This window comes from Vanessa tameamea, chromosome 19, assembly GCF_037043105.1.
Source record: "Vanessa tameamea isolate UH-Manoa-2023 chromosome 19, ilVanTame1 primary haplotype, whole genome shotgun sequence".
In the NCBI taxonomy this organism is placed as follows: Eukaryota; Metazoa; Arthropoda; class Insecta; order Lepidoptera; family Nymphalidae; genus Vanessa; species Vanessa tameamea.
Genome location: NC_087327.1, coordinates 6,949,148 through 6,965,553, shown reverse-complemented (window position 1 = coordinate 6,965,553; position 16,406 = coordinate 6,949,148). Strand labels below are relative to the sequence as shown.

Below are 16,406 nucleotides of genomic sequence, written 5' to 3'. Positions count from 1 at the left end.
TTTTTACACCTAGATTATATACATTTGTAGATTCTGGTTAAAAATAAATATACCACGTACAATTCGCCCAAATCTTTGAATTACTAGCAATTTCCATTCTTGATTAAATCACTTTCATTAAGCTATCCATTATCTCAAGATAAATGTTATACTTCACTTTTTTTGATTTGATCGCATTAAGATAAGATTTGTTTCACATTTATAAGTGATTACCAAATGTGACATATAAATTATGTTTGAAAATCAGAAATATCTTATCATGTATAGTACGATTGATATTTTATCAACGACACAGATCAATTTCTTCCGGTAGCAAAATAATAAAATATTGAGCACCCCTACGCCGTATTGTAATTAAAAATTTAATAAAAAAAAAAGACAAATCCAGATACTTCAATTCAAATGTTAATATATTCCCCTAAATTAAAAACCCTAAGACGACCCTAGTACACCGGAATACCCACTAAAAAACCAGCAGTAGCCTCTCCGCCATTTCAATAAATGTTTCAATAAATGTTAAAGACGGTCTATAATTGTGGAGATGTCCATGGGCGGTAGTAGTCACTTTCCATCTGGTAAGCCATCTGTTTGAAATAAGCAAATGAGCAAATTGATTAGGTTGCTCCCTTATCCATTAAAAAAACACACCATCTGAGATCTGTCACTCTTAACACACGACTCAACACCTCGAGGGGGTGGGACCAGGTCTCTCAAAGGCTCAGTACGGGTTCAAGGCGTGTCGTTCAAACATCGACGCTCTGAACGATCTGAAGGCCCGGACAACGGAGATGGTGTCCCGAGAGAACGCGGTCCTGGTGGTATCGCTGGACGTGGCGAACGAATAGTCTTCACTTCGATATCACGAGTGTAAGAAAATACGAGGTACCCACATTTTACAATTAACAGAAATGGTATAAAAAGGGGCCTCCAAGATAGCTTGACACAGTTCGCCGTTATGCTACTCGAAGCAAACGCTAGCTTTGACGAAAGAATTACTACGTGCCAAATCGCGATATTATTAGTTAATTAGTGTATAAGTGTTTTATGATTATATTCAAATAAGTGATCTGGTTATGTTACTAATGTGAAGTGATTTTTATGTTATAATTTAAAAAAAATAAACTATTGATAGTAAATGCAGTGTTTTGGATTATAATCGCCACCCTCAGCGAACGTTGAATTAAACGAGGTACCTTCCTATCTCAGAAGGCTGTTGGACATACTTGCATGGAAGGTTGATCCTTTAGGAGAGAGGCGATGGGTGACTTGTCCGACGTCGATTGGGCTGCGGCGTTCCAAAGAAGAAAAAACCCCGTTGTTCTTTGGCGATAAGGCGTCTGCTAAGTACAACTTTTCCTCCCGCTATGTGTCGCTAGGGTTAGGGGGTCTCTGTACACTGAAAACTCCTAGGATTTGGAGGCCTGCAGAGGTGGCCCTACCGCGCGCAAGCGATCTTCAGCGCCGGCAAGCCCTACATATATCCCCACATCATGTGGGGGAAACGCGTAAAGGCATGCTTCCAAAAAAATAAAATTACCTCAAAACACGTGAACGAAACCGCGGCCGCTAAATCTAATCAAAGACGTAACAATTTTACTACTTTTTAATATGTAATACTCATAAAATAAAACTAATAATATAAATTATAAAGCCCACCTACGTAAAATTATAAATCTTAATATTAACTACAAATAAGAATAACAAAATCTTTTCAAAATTACGTCTTCCATTCGCCGTACTTACAAGTTCATTTTCGAAACTTTTAAATTCAAAATATTTTCGATTTCGTTGAAAAAACTTATTGTTATTACTTGTCGAATCTCAACGATTTGAGTGATTTTCTAAAAAAAAAAAATGAAATCCTGATAAAGTTCGCTTGACAAACTTAAATTGTCACAGACTGTTTCAGCCTTCAGTTTGTAACTTATTTAAGGGTTTTTATAACAACATATAACATTGAACGAAAATCAAAACGTTAAGAACGATTATTATAATATAGGTAGATAACTAAAAACAATACAAAAAAATTGAGCCGTTATGGATCCAGTGGTTACTAACCGAAGAATGCAAATCCTGCCTGGATTTGGTACTGCGATCTGAAAGAACCGCTAAATTTTCTATAAAAAATAAATAATATAATTTATATTTATAACAATTCACCTTATACTTGATGGTATAGAAAACATTGCGAGAAAACATACATTTGTTAAATTCTATCTTGATACTATGCTTAGCACTAACCACAACACATTTAAATAAAATATATTCTAGCAATTAATTAATATTATACTATACTGTATAGTGAGACATGCTGTGAATTCTCAAGGAGAGCACTTAACTGTTTAAAATGCGCTAATTAATACCTACTGTATATACACATGCAGCACCTTCCGTATAAATTATACAAATAATGTCTTGTTTATGATTTGTTGATTACAAATAATATACAAAGATACGAACATATAATTAAAATATTAATATTTAGTTATACTCAAACTCAAACTCAAATTCCTTTATTAAATATAGAGGCATTATAGTTACTTATTGATAGTCAAATGAAACACTACCACCAATTCGGAAAAGAAAATACCCTAACCTGAGAAGAACCGGCAAAAGAAACTCAGCCTGTCTTTTTTTTGTCAATTATTTTAATTACACAATTGAATATGAATAGAAATATACCACTCACTCATCACCAGGCAATCTGCCATGCTATCTATATAATTTGTACATTTTGTAAAAAGTTCTTACGGAAATAAAATATAGAAATATGCGCAGAAAATTGAAAATTTTCGAAATATATATAGCGTTTATATTGTATTAGCAAATTACAGCGACTTTTTAATAAGGACTTAAAGAATAATACGATGATAATTCATAGCTGAGAGAGGAACAGTCTGTCAGGTCATTTAGTATTTATTATTACATAAAAAAGCTTCAAATGTCTATAGAGCTCCTCATTCACCTATATACAATAGAATAAAGTCGACAATTTAGAATAAAAATCCGGAATATGATAATTGTACATTTGGTTACAAAAATAAACAATATACCATAATTATTATAAACAATAGAATGTCTGTCCGTACATTAGATACATTTATATTAAACGATAGATATTAATTTGACGTTTCCTGTCATACCTATACAGCCTCAAATAAAAATACCAATTTTTTTGCGCAAAATATATTGTCATAATATGTAGGTATGTATTTTGTTTTTATTACTTAATTTTGTCTGCGTTACACTGTGCTAGAAGTTATTAAAAGTCTGTATTCGATTAACGATAAGACTTCATAGTAAGGTTATAATAGTAGCGGCTAAACACAATCTCTAAACAGTCTAACATCACTTCAACAAAGTTCAGTGGCTCAGTTCAGTTCAGTGCAATTTATTAAACTCGTGTAGATTGACGTGTAAGCCACTGTAAGCCAATAGTTTTGTGTCTCGTGTTATACTTAACTAAAAATAATTTATTAAAAGGTAAATTTTAGCCTTGTTAAAATAAACGAACTTTATTTAAGATTTTTTTTCTAGGATAAATAAATTAAAATAATTACAAATCATGTTTCAGTTTCTATATTATAAATAGAAGTTAACTCGTAAAGCACGTGAAAATGGAAAACGGTACATCAAAGTTTTTTAACCTCAAGGAATTTCCTCACATTGTTAGAGCTTTGTAAGTATATTATACTATTTTCTAATAACTGTATTAAAAACATAACTAAGTTGCATAAATTTTATTTATTTCAAATTTTAGGGACAGAAATCTAAAGATACAGGATAATGTATTAAATGTCATTGGTAACACTCCATTGGTTAAGTTATCGAAAATACCTAAGGAAGAAGGTATCCAATGTGAAATGTGTAAGTGGTTATTCCTTCCTTTTGAATTAATTACGATGTTAATTTGAAATGAAATGGTTCTGATGTAACAATTCTTAAACTATATGTTGTTTTAATTTAAATGCATTTCAGATGCAAAATGTGAATATTTGAACCCTGGTGGGTCAGTGAAAGACCGCATTGCATATAGGATGGTTTTGGATGCTGAACAGAGAGGAATACTCATACCTGGTAAATCTGTGATTATAGAACCAACATCAGGAAACACTGGAATAGGTTTAGCCCTTGCTTCTGCTGTGAAAGGTAACATTTTTGAGTCTTTAAAATAAGTGTTACACTTACAACAAATATATATATATATATATATATATTTTGTAAAATAATTGTATTAATTCTAAAAAAATAATAAAATATATTCACTTCATGCTAGGCTACAGATGCATCATTGTACTACCAGAAAAGATGTCAGATGAAAAAGTTAATACTTTGAAAGCACTGGGTGCAGAAATCATCAGAACACCCACAGAGGCTGCATCAGATTCGCCAGACAGTAATATAAGTGTTGCCAAGCGTTTATCAAAAGAAATTCCTAATGCTGTACTCTTGGATCAGGTAAAAACAAAACATTTTAAAACCTACCATTATAGTTAATAAACTCAGTCATAACCTCGTCAAAATCACTTCAGTGCATCTAAAGTTATAACATAAAATTTATCAACACAATGATTTAATGTGTAATACAAATTGAATGCAGAGTACTGCAATTTCTTTATAAATGTGTTGAATCATAAGTACAATATTACAATATTATGTATGTATAAAATTACAATACATTGTATGTAAAAAAATACAATGTTATAGCCCTAGGGAACAGCTAAGTTTTGTAAACGAGTTTATCATTTGATTACAACAGTATGATTATTGTGTGTTGAGTTTTCTATGGTTTATTTTATCCTATTTATAGGTTTGTTCTAATCCTGCATCTATATATGTTAATTTCCCTAACCTTGTGCATTTATTATCATATCACTACAAATAAATTAGTCTATATTGACATGTTAACATTTCTAGATGCATCTGTATAAAAGATACAATTTCAAGACTTATATTGGAAACAATTTACCTATAATTTCACATATACAGAAATAGTGATTAATCATCATCATTAAGGATAACTCATGGTTCCTATATTTTAACCAATATAAACCTCTATTAACAGTATGAAGGGGATGTACTCTTAATATAGTGTCTTATATAAAATGACTCAGAGTTATAGTTTAATATTCAGTACATATTTATTTTTTATACAGTACAACAACCCATGCAACCCACTTGCACATTATGATGGAACTGCTGAAGAGATCCTCTGGTCGTTGGATGACAATGTAGACATGGTAGTCATTGGTGCGGGAACATGTGGTACAGTTTCTGGCATTGGGCATAAAATTAAAGAGAGATGTCCCAAATGTGTTGTAGTGGGTGTAGACCCTCACGGATCAATACTTGCTGAGCCTGAAGAACTTAACAAATCTGATGTTCAAATGTATGAGGTAGGATTTGATATTATTTTTACTATTAAAAATTAACATATTATTGTTTTAAAAATTTAGCCATAATAATTTCACTCATTTATGTTTATATATTAGGCATTTTGCTGTTCAACAATTTTTCATAATAAATTAAGTATAAAAAAGTTTGGCTAATTTATACTGATATTATAAATCCGAAAGTAACTCTGTCTATCTTTCTTTGACCGTTCGCCAAACCACTGAACCAAATTTGATGAAATTTGCTAAGAAGCGACTTGAACTCCAACGAAAGACATTTCTTACTTTTCACCATTACTTTATACCTGATGCCCAACCCCTAAAACGTGTGTGAAGCCACGGCCGACAACTAGTATCATATAAATCAATAAATTGCTTTAAATCCCTAAAATACTAAGTGTGTAGATATTTTTTTACGTAGTTCATGATTATTTTCTTATCTGTATTCCTACTTAAATTTTATCATTTAAAAGGATTATTTGCTATTACACAAAAATATTTTATATAGGTATTTTTTTCCAATCTGTTCAATGACATTCTAAACTAGTGCATCAGTCATTTTTTTTTATTGCTGTGTTTTTATCACGGTTAATTAAAGCGACACGTTATGTAAAAAAAATTACGGTTCATTCAGCTCATAAATGTAAACTTTATTATTAATGTCTTCACCATTTGTGCATCTCTGACGCTTTTACCTATATCTGCAAGAAATATCTATTCTTAAATATAATCGATTCAGCAATAGGGCAAAAAAAAACTATTAGTTAATTGTTCTGACTTTCTTTATTATTAATAGCAAATATAATATAAAAAAAATAAATTCAAACCTTCGATCGATAATTAATAATCCAAGGATCTTACATATACAGCCCAATTGAATTAATTATCACTTGAGTCATGATAATTACGATAAATACTTATGTAAGATATGACGTCTTGTCGGAATTATAATGCAAAAAAAAAATTATCATACAGCGAATGAATGCTAATTGCTTAACATGAACTACTAACGACATTCATTACGTTTACAAAATAAGTAATATTTACCGAAACTTATAAAAATCGTCATTTCTGCATCGGATAGTCTTGGCTGGTGATAAATTTAAATATATAATATTGGGTTTCGATTTCGTCAAGTAAAATATCGTAATATTAAACGTATATACCAGTAGTTCCCAAACTTATTTTTCTCGTGGACCACCTATTGGCATGTGTCCGTAACCACAGTTTGAGAGAAACACTAAAATATGAACTAAATTTAAATTTGTTTAATATTGGTGCTTTTAATTCTAAGTAACCCTAATCCCTAGTAACCCTACGAGTATTTCAGCAATTAAAATCTATGAATTTGTTAGTGATTATCTGAAACTGATGACGAAAAAAAAAAACAAGGTAGGTACCTTTGGCATCAAGTATTTATAGTGGTGATCAAGTTCATGTCTGAACAAGCATTAAACATTGTCGGGCGGATAGCGCTTTGCAAGTCTGTACACGAAATTGTACCTAATATCGAATACGCAAGTTTGGGCAAGTAACAGTCGCTTGCCTTATTAAAATATTATCTGCTTAGTTAGGTACTTAAAACAATGTAGGTAGGCCCTTATAAAAACTGCTTACATTTTTGCTCTTTACTATCAAAAGCAGATACATTTTCGTGGACCCCCCTTTAACATCTTATGGACCCCCATTTTTTATTCACGCCTACGTAGACGCCCCCGCAAGTCACCCGTGGACCCCTGGGAGTCCACCTAGACCACTTTGGGAATCACTGGTATACACAAACATTAAGGATGTCATCAGACAAGTATGAATACATCACTGGTCACCACCATCTACTACGACAGTTGCTCTTTACTTATCAACACTGTATTTTAATTAGTTATTGATCTAGTTAGGGTTGTTGAAAGGTATATTATTATACTATAAGGGGTCAATGTGAATTAGAGAAGGGACCTAAGGGTCTTATAGTACTACAAATACCACTAATTTCCCCCATTTCAAGTTAAATTTTAAATAATATTTTTTTAGTGTCTCAGTTTCGGCCGAAACCGAAACCGAAACTTTCTTACAGGAGTCATGTTTAGAGGGAAAATAGAGATCTAAACATAATGATAATCAGTCTGTTTTAAGTTTTAATTTTTTTTTTGGTTATGACAAGTATGCTTGAATGGTTGTCTTAATTTGGGATAAACAATCACCGTTCTCCAAACCAAAGGTTATTAAATTACAAGTAGATTTATCATGGGCGTCCCAAAGCCCTTCCGCCTTTTCGGGAGACGATATTCTAGGTGAACAAGATGGCTGTGATTTTTCAGAATGTCAGTTTTCACTTATTGTATAACTAACATCGTCCGTGTAAATCCTCAAATAGTTTTCTATTTCTAAGGTGGCAATGTCAACTTCATCAGAATTCAGATATGTGCTTCTAAATCTTGGATCCAGTAATGTTGCGGTTATTAGAACAGGATGTCCTTTGACGTATGCAAATCGTCAATTCATTGATTCATGCAACCGTGTTTTCATGTTTTTCATTATTTCGCTTTCATTTTCGTCTCTAGTTTGCAGCTTCCTATTTAATAGTGATATCAAAGGAATTGCAAGGGAAATGCATGCGTTATCATATGACAGATCAAGTGTAGCTTCATAAAAAAAACTTTAGTACCTCAGTAAGATTCTTTATAATATCCCAGTCCCAGCTTACAACAAACACAGCACATTGCGAACACAAGCAAGTCACGACATGATTAGACAATTACCGCTCCGATCATGAGCTAGCACAGCGCGGCAACTCCCGAACGCAGTTTCGGTTTCGGTCACAGTTTCGGCAAGTTTACCGCCGAAACCGAAACTCATTTTTTGCCGAAACTCAACCGAAACCGAACTTTCGGTCGGACATTGATTTTTTAAATAAAATAAACTAAACAAATATAATTGAAATGTATGTTTTTGCTGTTTTTACTCTTAGTGGTCTCACACACTAAAGCACGCCGATAATAATTTAACGTGGAAGGGCGCGCCTTCGTGAGAGAATGGTTGTATACTCACAAGCCAATAGAATATAAATTACTTATATAGCATATTAAATCATTATTTTATAATTATTGAAGAACACCTTGAAATGTACAGTCTATTATTACTACGACATAGCATAGCAATGCATCATACGTGAAATAAATAATTTAAAAAAATATGTACAATCGTAAATATACTATTATAAGTCTGGAATTTCAACTTCATGGGCAAATATATCTATAACCTGTACAAATTAACTATACAAAGAAACTAATCTTATACTCGCCGTCGTAAAGTTGGTCCAAGGTCCCGGACTCAGGAAATAAAAAAAAATTGAAAATGTCTCAAGTACCAAATACACTGCCTAATTGTTTATTTTAAAAATAAAATTAATGCTGTTATGTCAACGTTGAGTTATTTTGACATTATTGTTACTATGCCCAGTTTATAATGATGAGGCTACGTACAGTCAATAGGTCCTCCTAAGGTTACCCGTAACTATGCTTTTGTATTTGAATTAAATACACTTTGATAAACTTAAGATAAACTATATTGTACACGCTCCCATAATCTCGCTTTTTATTGCATAACTCGTTTTTCTTACACAAGTGTATTTTGATATCAAACCGTACCAATAATGTAAAACTATTACAGCAAAGAGTTTATAAGTTACCAAAACAACATTGCTTTATCGAGTCATTAACAAAACATAAAATATATTTTGCATAAAGTTTATCATCCCAATTAACAAAATATATCTATTGTTTACATAAACAATATAAGAATATTAATTAACAAAATTAGATTTTTTATATATAATATTAATTACGTAATTGTAATATTACGTAGCTGAAATAGTCTAGTGGATAAAATACGTGTATTTTAAGTATATCTAAGTATGCTTGGATGTGTTTCAACAAATCTCGTTTTGCTTGTAAAGAAAAAATGCAAAATCATCGTAAAGAAAAAAAAAAAGGAATCCCATGCTTTAGGTTTTAAAAGCAGTGTGTCCTTCCTTTGGGTTTGGAAAGCACGTTTGCTTTATGACAGATTTCATCAAATTCGGCTCAGTGGTTTAGCCGTGTAAGCGTAACAGGGAGAGTTACTTCAGCATATATATAATATTAGTATAGGTGAAGTGTTTCGATGCACGTTCTTATTATATTTAATACTTCATATTGTACCGAGCGGTTAAAGATAATATCGTAAGGAAATCAGCATGTTAAGAATTAAATTATGCCAAATATATATCGAATACCAATCAACCACGAACCAAATACCAACCACCTGTGAGACAGCAGGGCAGAATAAGTTTCTTCGAATAAAGCCTTCTTCTTATGAGGAGACAGACTGCCCAACATTATCATTATCAATATAATATTTGTAAAATAATGGAACGTGTCTGCTTCAGGTGGAGGGAATTGGCTACGACTTTTTGCCGCGTTCCTTAGACAGGAAAGTAATAGACAAATGGGTAAAGACGGAAGACGGCACGTCACTACAAATGGCACGAAGACTCATTAAAGAAGAAGGATTACTCTGTGGTATGTTATATCTATTTTAAGTCGCTTATTGTAATTTAAAATATTATATTTATTTATTATTTGCTAAAAAAACATTTTATTGTCTTTCATTTTAACGCGACAATTATACAATTTATTTATAAATAAAAAATATATTAATTACATTTTTGTACTACTGCCTAATCAGGCACGATTCGATGAAAACTGGTTTTACATTTAATTACAAATTTTAACCTACAAATACTATCATCAAGTAAAGTAACATATTATAATATGCACTGTGACCACTAAACAATAAAAACATTAAAATACGTTTTCCTATCGCGCAATAATCAGTAAATGATTGAAAAAATATGTCATTGAAAATCATGAATCATTGATAGTAGTCATTTATATACCAGTTGTTTTACCTACTGGTACTGCAAATGTTGTTTACGATTACAAAAGGGAAAAAACAATATATTCTGTCGTTGGTTTCATTTACGTCCTATTGTAACTAATATTAGAAAAATACTAATAATCAAAATGCTTATACCCTGTTCAAGTTAGCTTGATCTTTTTGACAGACGGGCTAGTGATGAGAAACAGAAAATATAACATATATAACATTCGATGGAACGATGGAATGCGTAATTCAAATTAGAATTCAATTATTTTTTTAAATATTTTTCTAAAAAGAGTTATACTAGCTAAAGAGACCCCAACCAAAAGGACCCCCGTTCGTAACAATAACTTAACAATGATCTTTAACTCAATAAATGTCGTTGTCGAAGACTTATTATAACATATATAATGATACGATTCCGATCCAACATTCGATTGTTCCTCACAAAAATTAGGTTTGATCTTAACCGAGGACCAATTTTACTTATTTATATCAACTATACAATACTATATAACTTTGACCGAACCGCAAATGGATCATTGCGTTTGTAGAATAAGAAAACGGCTGAACGGCAGCGATTATATTTCGATTCGATTGCGAAAATCTGTCAATTTATAAACTGTTACTTTTCATTGCTTGGTATCGTTGGTGTGTTCAACACTTAGTGCTCGATAACAATATCTACTTTTAACTCTATAGGTGGTAGTAGTGGTGCCGTGATGTGGGCGGCGGTCCAAGTCGCGAAGAATTTAAAGGCAGGACAGAAATGCGTAGTACTATTACCGGACAACATTCGTAATTACATGACGAAGTTCATCTCAGACCAATGGATGGAAACGAGAAACTTCAAACCTTACCCGACTAATGACAAATTGTGGTAAGTTAAAATTAATTTTTAAGTGGTTTTTTTTTTTTTTGTAAATACTACCATTGGCGGAATATGAGCGGGATTAGAAACGACACAGACCAATAAACTAGGCTGTATGATTACAGACATGTATGTTAAGTAAGATAAGAAAAAATATATATAAAAAATGCATAATTTGTTTACAACAATTCCAATAATATTTCTCAACCCGGTGACGGTATCCAATCTCAATGAATAGCAAATTACGTAGGAGTTATTGACGTGTATTTATGCATATATGTATTCAAAAATCTATTACGCCTTGCCACCGATGGCATAGCAATCAGTGTAATGGATATAAACAATATCGCCAACGTACGTAATGTGCTCCAACTGGGGTTTTTTTTTATAGACTTAATATCCCCTCCTTATTCGAACCCTCATGAACCGTAGCTCTAATACCATATAAGCTAGTCACTAAACCAGGTATATGAACATCAACTACATCTTTATAATAATACTTTGTTAATATATCATTAACCTCCGAAATTAAAATATAGATATGTAAATATTATATGTAAATATTTAATTTATTTCTTAATCTAAACGCCAACCTCTTTATATAGTAATGTATTTAACTTTTGACATAGCGAGATAAGTTAGCGAATTATAACAACATAACCGCGCAAATTTATTTTATCGACGAAATTAATAAATAGACGTCAGACTTCACGAATAACATAATCCCACAATTCTTGGAAATGTTTTCGTTTAATAATATTTATGTCGATGTAATAACAAAACAAAGAAAAAATGAAAGAAAAAATATTTTTAGGATACACTTGAGAGCTAGGCCCAATACACTCTTGCTATAAGTATGTACATAAATATTATCTATGTGATGAAATTAATCTTATTGTCATATGGGATGGTGGGAGCTACTTATTTATAATTTAGATATACTTATAAAATTCAATAAATGTTATTACTTTTAAATATAACTAAATACAAATTGCAGGTGGTGGAACAAAGTTATTGCTGAGAATGAAGATCTTATTCAAGCAACCGCATCTGTATCACAAAACAGCTCAATCAGTGAAGCTATCGCTGCATTGCGGGAGAGTAAGGCACCGGTCGTCAACATTGTAGATGATAAAGGGTATGTTTCATAATTACGTCTTTCGATGTTGTTAAAGTTTTATTTTTATTTAGTTTTTTTACAATTTGATCAATTTAGTAATGTAATCAAATTATACTACATTAAAGATATACATCTTTTGGTATCTCAGTATATATTTTTTAATCTCCGTTTTTACTGCTTTGAGTACCTTTTTAAATTTAATTCATGTTTACTCTGCAGCAGTTGTGTGGAGAGTCAGAAAAACAAACTGATAATTTTCGAAAATTAATCAATTAAAATATTACTTATTATTTTAAAATACTATTTCTTTTAAATAAGTTTAATTTTTGTTTTATTTAAAACCAGATGAATAAATAATTATCTGGTTTTATTTTCTATCGCTTCACATATAAACCGCTGTGTATTAAATATGCACTTCGACAAAGTCGCACGCTTATCGGATATAGAATATTTATACGTCATATAATCCGCGCGCGATGAATATGAGATCCGACCTTTCGGAATTGAAGTACGTGCGGTACGGCCGGTAGCGGTAACGTCGGCAATCTCGCGTGACGTTGAATTCTAGACTTGTATTTTGTTAGTGTGGACTTCTGCTTGTGATTTGCTACTGCATTGTTTTAGAGATTTATCATTATACAATTCTTTTTAGTCAAGACAATAATTCGATTTGAATAGAAGTATGAAGAAAGAGAGGTAAAACTTTCAATAGTCAATCACCCGACATTATTCCTGCAGTCGAACATACATACATACATACAAGCACCTACATAAATAGTTATAGCATTGATTTCATTTGCTAAAATCCTTTCACCCTTTTGGCTTTGCCAGAGTATAGTGTATGTAAGAATTTCTATGCTAACGCTCTTTCGCTCGAGAACAGTAATTTTCCATATACTTCGACAAAGTTCCGTCCCTTTCATATAGCGCGCGAGCAATAATATTTTCATGTGTAAAGCTATAGCTAATTTAAAAAATAAAATAAATTTCCGACAAATATTTTCGAACGAATTTCAAATTCTTGACCATAAAGCGACATATGACATTAATGTCATTGAAATAAAAAATAATAAATATGTAAAAAGTTACAAACACAAACCTCAAGATAGCTGTTTTAATATTTAATGCGCCCTTATTTTAAATAACAAGTTTCTACCATTTTAGATAACGACTAAATTTTTTTTATAAAATGGTCTAATGTTGTTCTTGCTCGTGTTATTAATCCTATTCATATACGTAGTCGTTGTACTTCTGGATCAAGTAACAGAAAAATAAATACAATTCCTTAAGGCAATGTAACATTAATTATGAACATCAATACTATGTAAAAACAATCAAAAATTCCGTATATTATAATATTTGAAATATTACATCGAAAAAATGTTAGTTCATGTACCTATTAGAGCGATCTTTAACGAAATTGCCCTTATTTTAAATAATATACTATTTATTTTTCATATCCCATGTACTATTCACTAAAGACTATTCACATTAAAAGTTATCAATAATTATTAATTTATTGTTTTTTTTTCCAGATCGTTAATAGGAATATTTACAGCAGATAATGCAAGGAGAAGGTTGGCGAACTTAGCGGGCAGTGTTGTCGAAGACCTCGAAAAATTCACTGTGAAAAAAATCTATCAAATCGATGTCTCAAATGATTCCACTCTAGCTGCTGTGTCCAGAATGCTCGATATTACTCCCTATGTGGTTGTTGTCAAAACAGGTAATGTTTATTCCAATGTATTTCCTACTAGTGGAAAATCAATAATATGTTATAACATTCTGCTGTTTTTTTTTAGACGCATCAAGCAATATCCAGAAACCAATTGGTGTTATAACATCTGATGATCTATTGACATATATCACCAATAAAAGCAATCAATTGAATGGGAACTGAAGTCTTCCTTAATAAATTTGCAGAAAAAGTGATATATTATACAAGCCAATATTATTTAATCAAATATATTCACAAAAATTATGTTAGCATTTATTTTATTGGACTCAATGTAGATATATAGAGTAAAAGAAATACATGTTTGTATTCTCTAAGGCTCAAATATACATCTCAATAAGACAAATAATATATATACTTTATAACAAAAAATGGAATGCAAGTAGCTTTATATGACTGCCGACTGTACTTAATATTCAATGACGAAAATATTTACATTTTATTAAAGCATTTAATATCCTACTTATTCCATAGTGCACTAAATAGTTTTGTAAATTTTGATCATTAAATAATTTTACAAAATAATTAAATTAATTGTTGTTATACACTTATATATGTTTTGTATTAATAAATAAAATTAGTGATTTAATTTGTCTACATTATTCTTCCTACTATGACCATGTATTAATCAAACTTTTATAGTTAAATACATAACACAATTATGTGAGACCAAGTACTGTTTTACTTTTCTTCATTTACAAAATGTCTTAACTTTAACACAAACTTTCATATCCAATTTAATACTCTTGGGTTATGTATTTTCCAAAACATATTAATCTCTCTTTTCCTTATTAACAGAAGCCTAAATAAAGTCATATCCATATTTCTAACTTTTAAAAATGATGAATTTCCAGACGAATCTTCATTCTAACTCTTAGGTGATAAATTTCCAAAAAAATTTTTAATTCATCAAATAAAATGCCATGCCAGTTTCCATATTTACATTATCTTCAGCTATTTATTTAATTAGGCTTAGATGGTAAATCAATTAGTACAATAAAAGTAAAAAGTATAAAGTACATCATTCATTTTAATTTGTTTTATCATTATTTTAAAAAATCCTTTTTTGCTGTTTATCTTTACTTGTTATAAGTGTATAAAAAGTAAGAAACTTAGAAATAAAAAATTAGAGACTTATAAATCCTTTATTTAAAAAACAAATATAATTAAATTACTTATATAGTTGCACATTAAGGAAGTTTATTTAATGTGGAGAAGGAGGTGGTGAAATTTGTTTAGCATTAGCAGCAAGAATTGCTCCTGGTGCTGGATAAGGCCTCATCTGATACAATGATCCTGAAGCAGTTGAATCAACTCCAGTTTTAGCATGAGCGTCTAAACCTGCCGTCCAGTTACCCCTAGGAATATCAGAGTATGAAGCAGGGTCCATTGGGTCCAAATCATTGTCTCGGACTCTATGTCTCCTTTTATCTCTATGATGTACCATTTCTCTGTCTCGCTCTTTACGCTCTTGTCTTTTCTCTTTGTAATGTTGTTGCGGTACCTCCTGATCAGACGCCTCACTGCTATCATCACTCTCATCCCCTTCTCTCAATAATCGTTCTTCACGTAAATGTGCAGCACATTCACTTGGCACAGCTCGAGGATGTGTCGGCGGTAACCAGGAAACAATGTTGTTGTGAACATTCCAGAAATAACAATGACCAGTTCCTTCGTCATATACTTCTTCCCAACCGGGTGGCAACGGCCAAATTTCTAATACTTTTTTCTTTAATTCCAAATACTTTTCACTCGGTGTAAATTTCCCTTGTTTCCACGTTTTAACACAAAATTTGGAACATTCATGATAAATATTACTTTTGTTAGGGCATCCCTTGTGGCCTCTAATGGGATCGACATTTACACCTTCGATTCCTTCCCAAAAATGTTCCTTGGAGCTTACTTCATCAGGTTTATTATCGTAATCTTCTGCAATAATTTCTTCATTTACTTGTGTCTGAGGAGACTCACTTAACACATCCTTGTTTGTGTTTGGTCTTATTAAGCCTCGTTTAGCTAGACGCGCAGCGAGTGCAGGAGGTAACGGCATGTTTATTTAATACCTTGTATTTGTATGTAAGCTTATGTATATTATATTCGCACTTTATTTCGAAATCAGTAAAAATATTAAATATGTAGATACTAGATATTACGTTTCGATTTTTAAGGTATTTACAATGACTTTATTGACATTACAGTTTGGCAATGACATACACAGACTACAGCTACACAGGTCACAGAGTACTTAACCAGCTACCACTATGGTTACTAGTGTTATACCTTGTTCAATTATTGCTATCGATATTTTTTTTATATTAATAGCTTTCGTTTTAGTGCAATTACAATAAGTTTTAACAAAAAGGTTATTGT

General features: G+C 31.5%; 3 protein-coding genes across 3 annotated transcripts in view; 1 reads left to right on the top strand and 2 right to left on the bottom strand.

Annotated features, from left to right (window-relative positions):
* The window catches only part of LOC113399485 (salivary glue protein Sgs-3), a 271,041-nt gene that overhangs the window by 234,013 nt on the left and 20,622 nt on the right, over window positions 1-16,406 (bottom strand). The window lies entirely within an intron of this gene.
* Window positions 3,312-14,625, top strand: LOC113399315 (cystathionine beta-synthase-like). The gene is made up of 11 exons (XM_064217847.1): window positions 3,312-3,483; window positions 3,575-3,679; window positions 3,761-3,867; window positions 3,979-4,149; window positions 4,277-4,458; window positions 5,157-5,396; window positions 9,817-9,949; window positions 11,013-11,190; window positions 12,179-12,319; window positions 13,837-14,027; window positions 14,104-14,625. Exons 2-11 carry the CDS (start codon window positions 3,618-3,620, stop codon window positions 14,199-14,201), a joined length of 1,503 nt encoding a protein of 500 aa, XP_064073917.1. The 5' UTR covers window positions 3,312-3,483; window positions 3,575-3,617; the 3' UTR covers window positions 14,202-14,625.
* On the bottom strand, window positions 15,168-16,191 carry LOC113399316 (polyglutamine-binding protein 1). The gene has a single exon (XM_064217910.1). It carries the CDS (start codon window positions 16,084-16,086, stop codon window positions 15,241-15,243), a length of 846 nt encoding a protein of 281 aa, XP_064073980.1. The 5' UTR covers window positions 16,087-16,191; the 3' UTR covers window positions 15,168-15,240.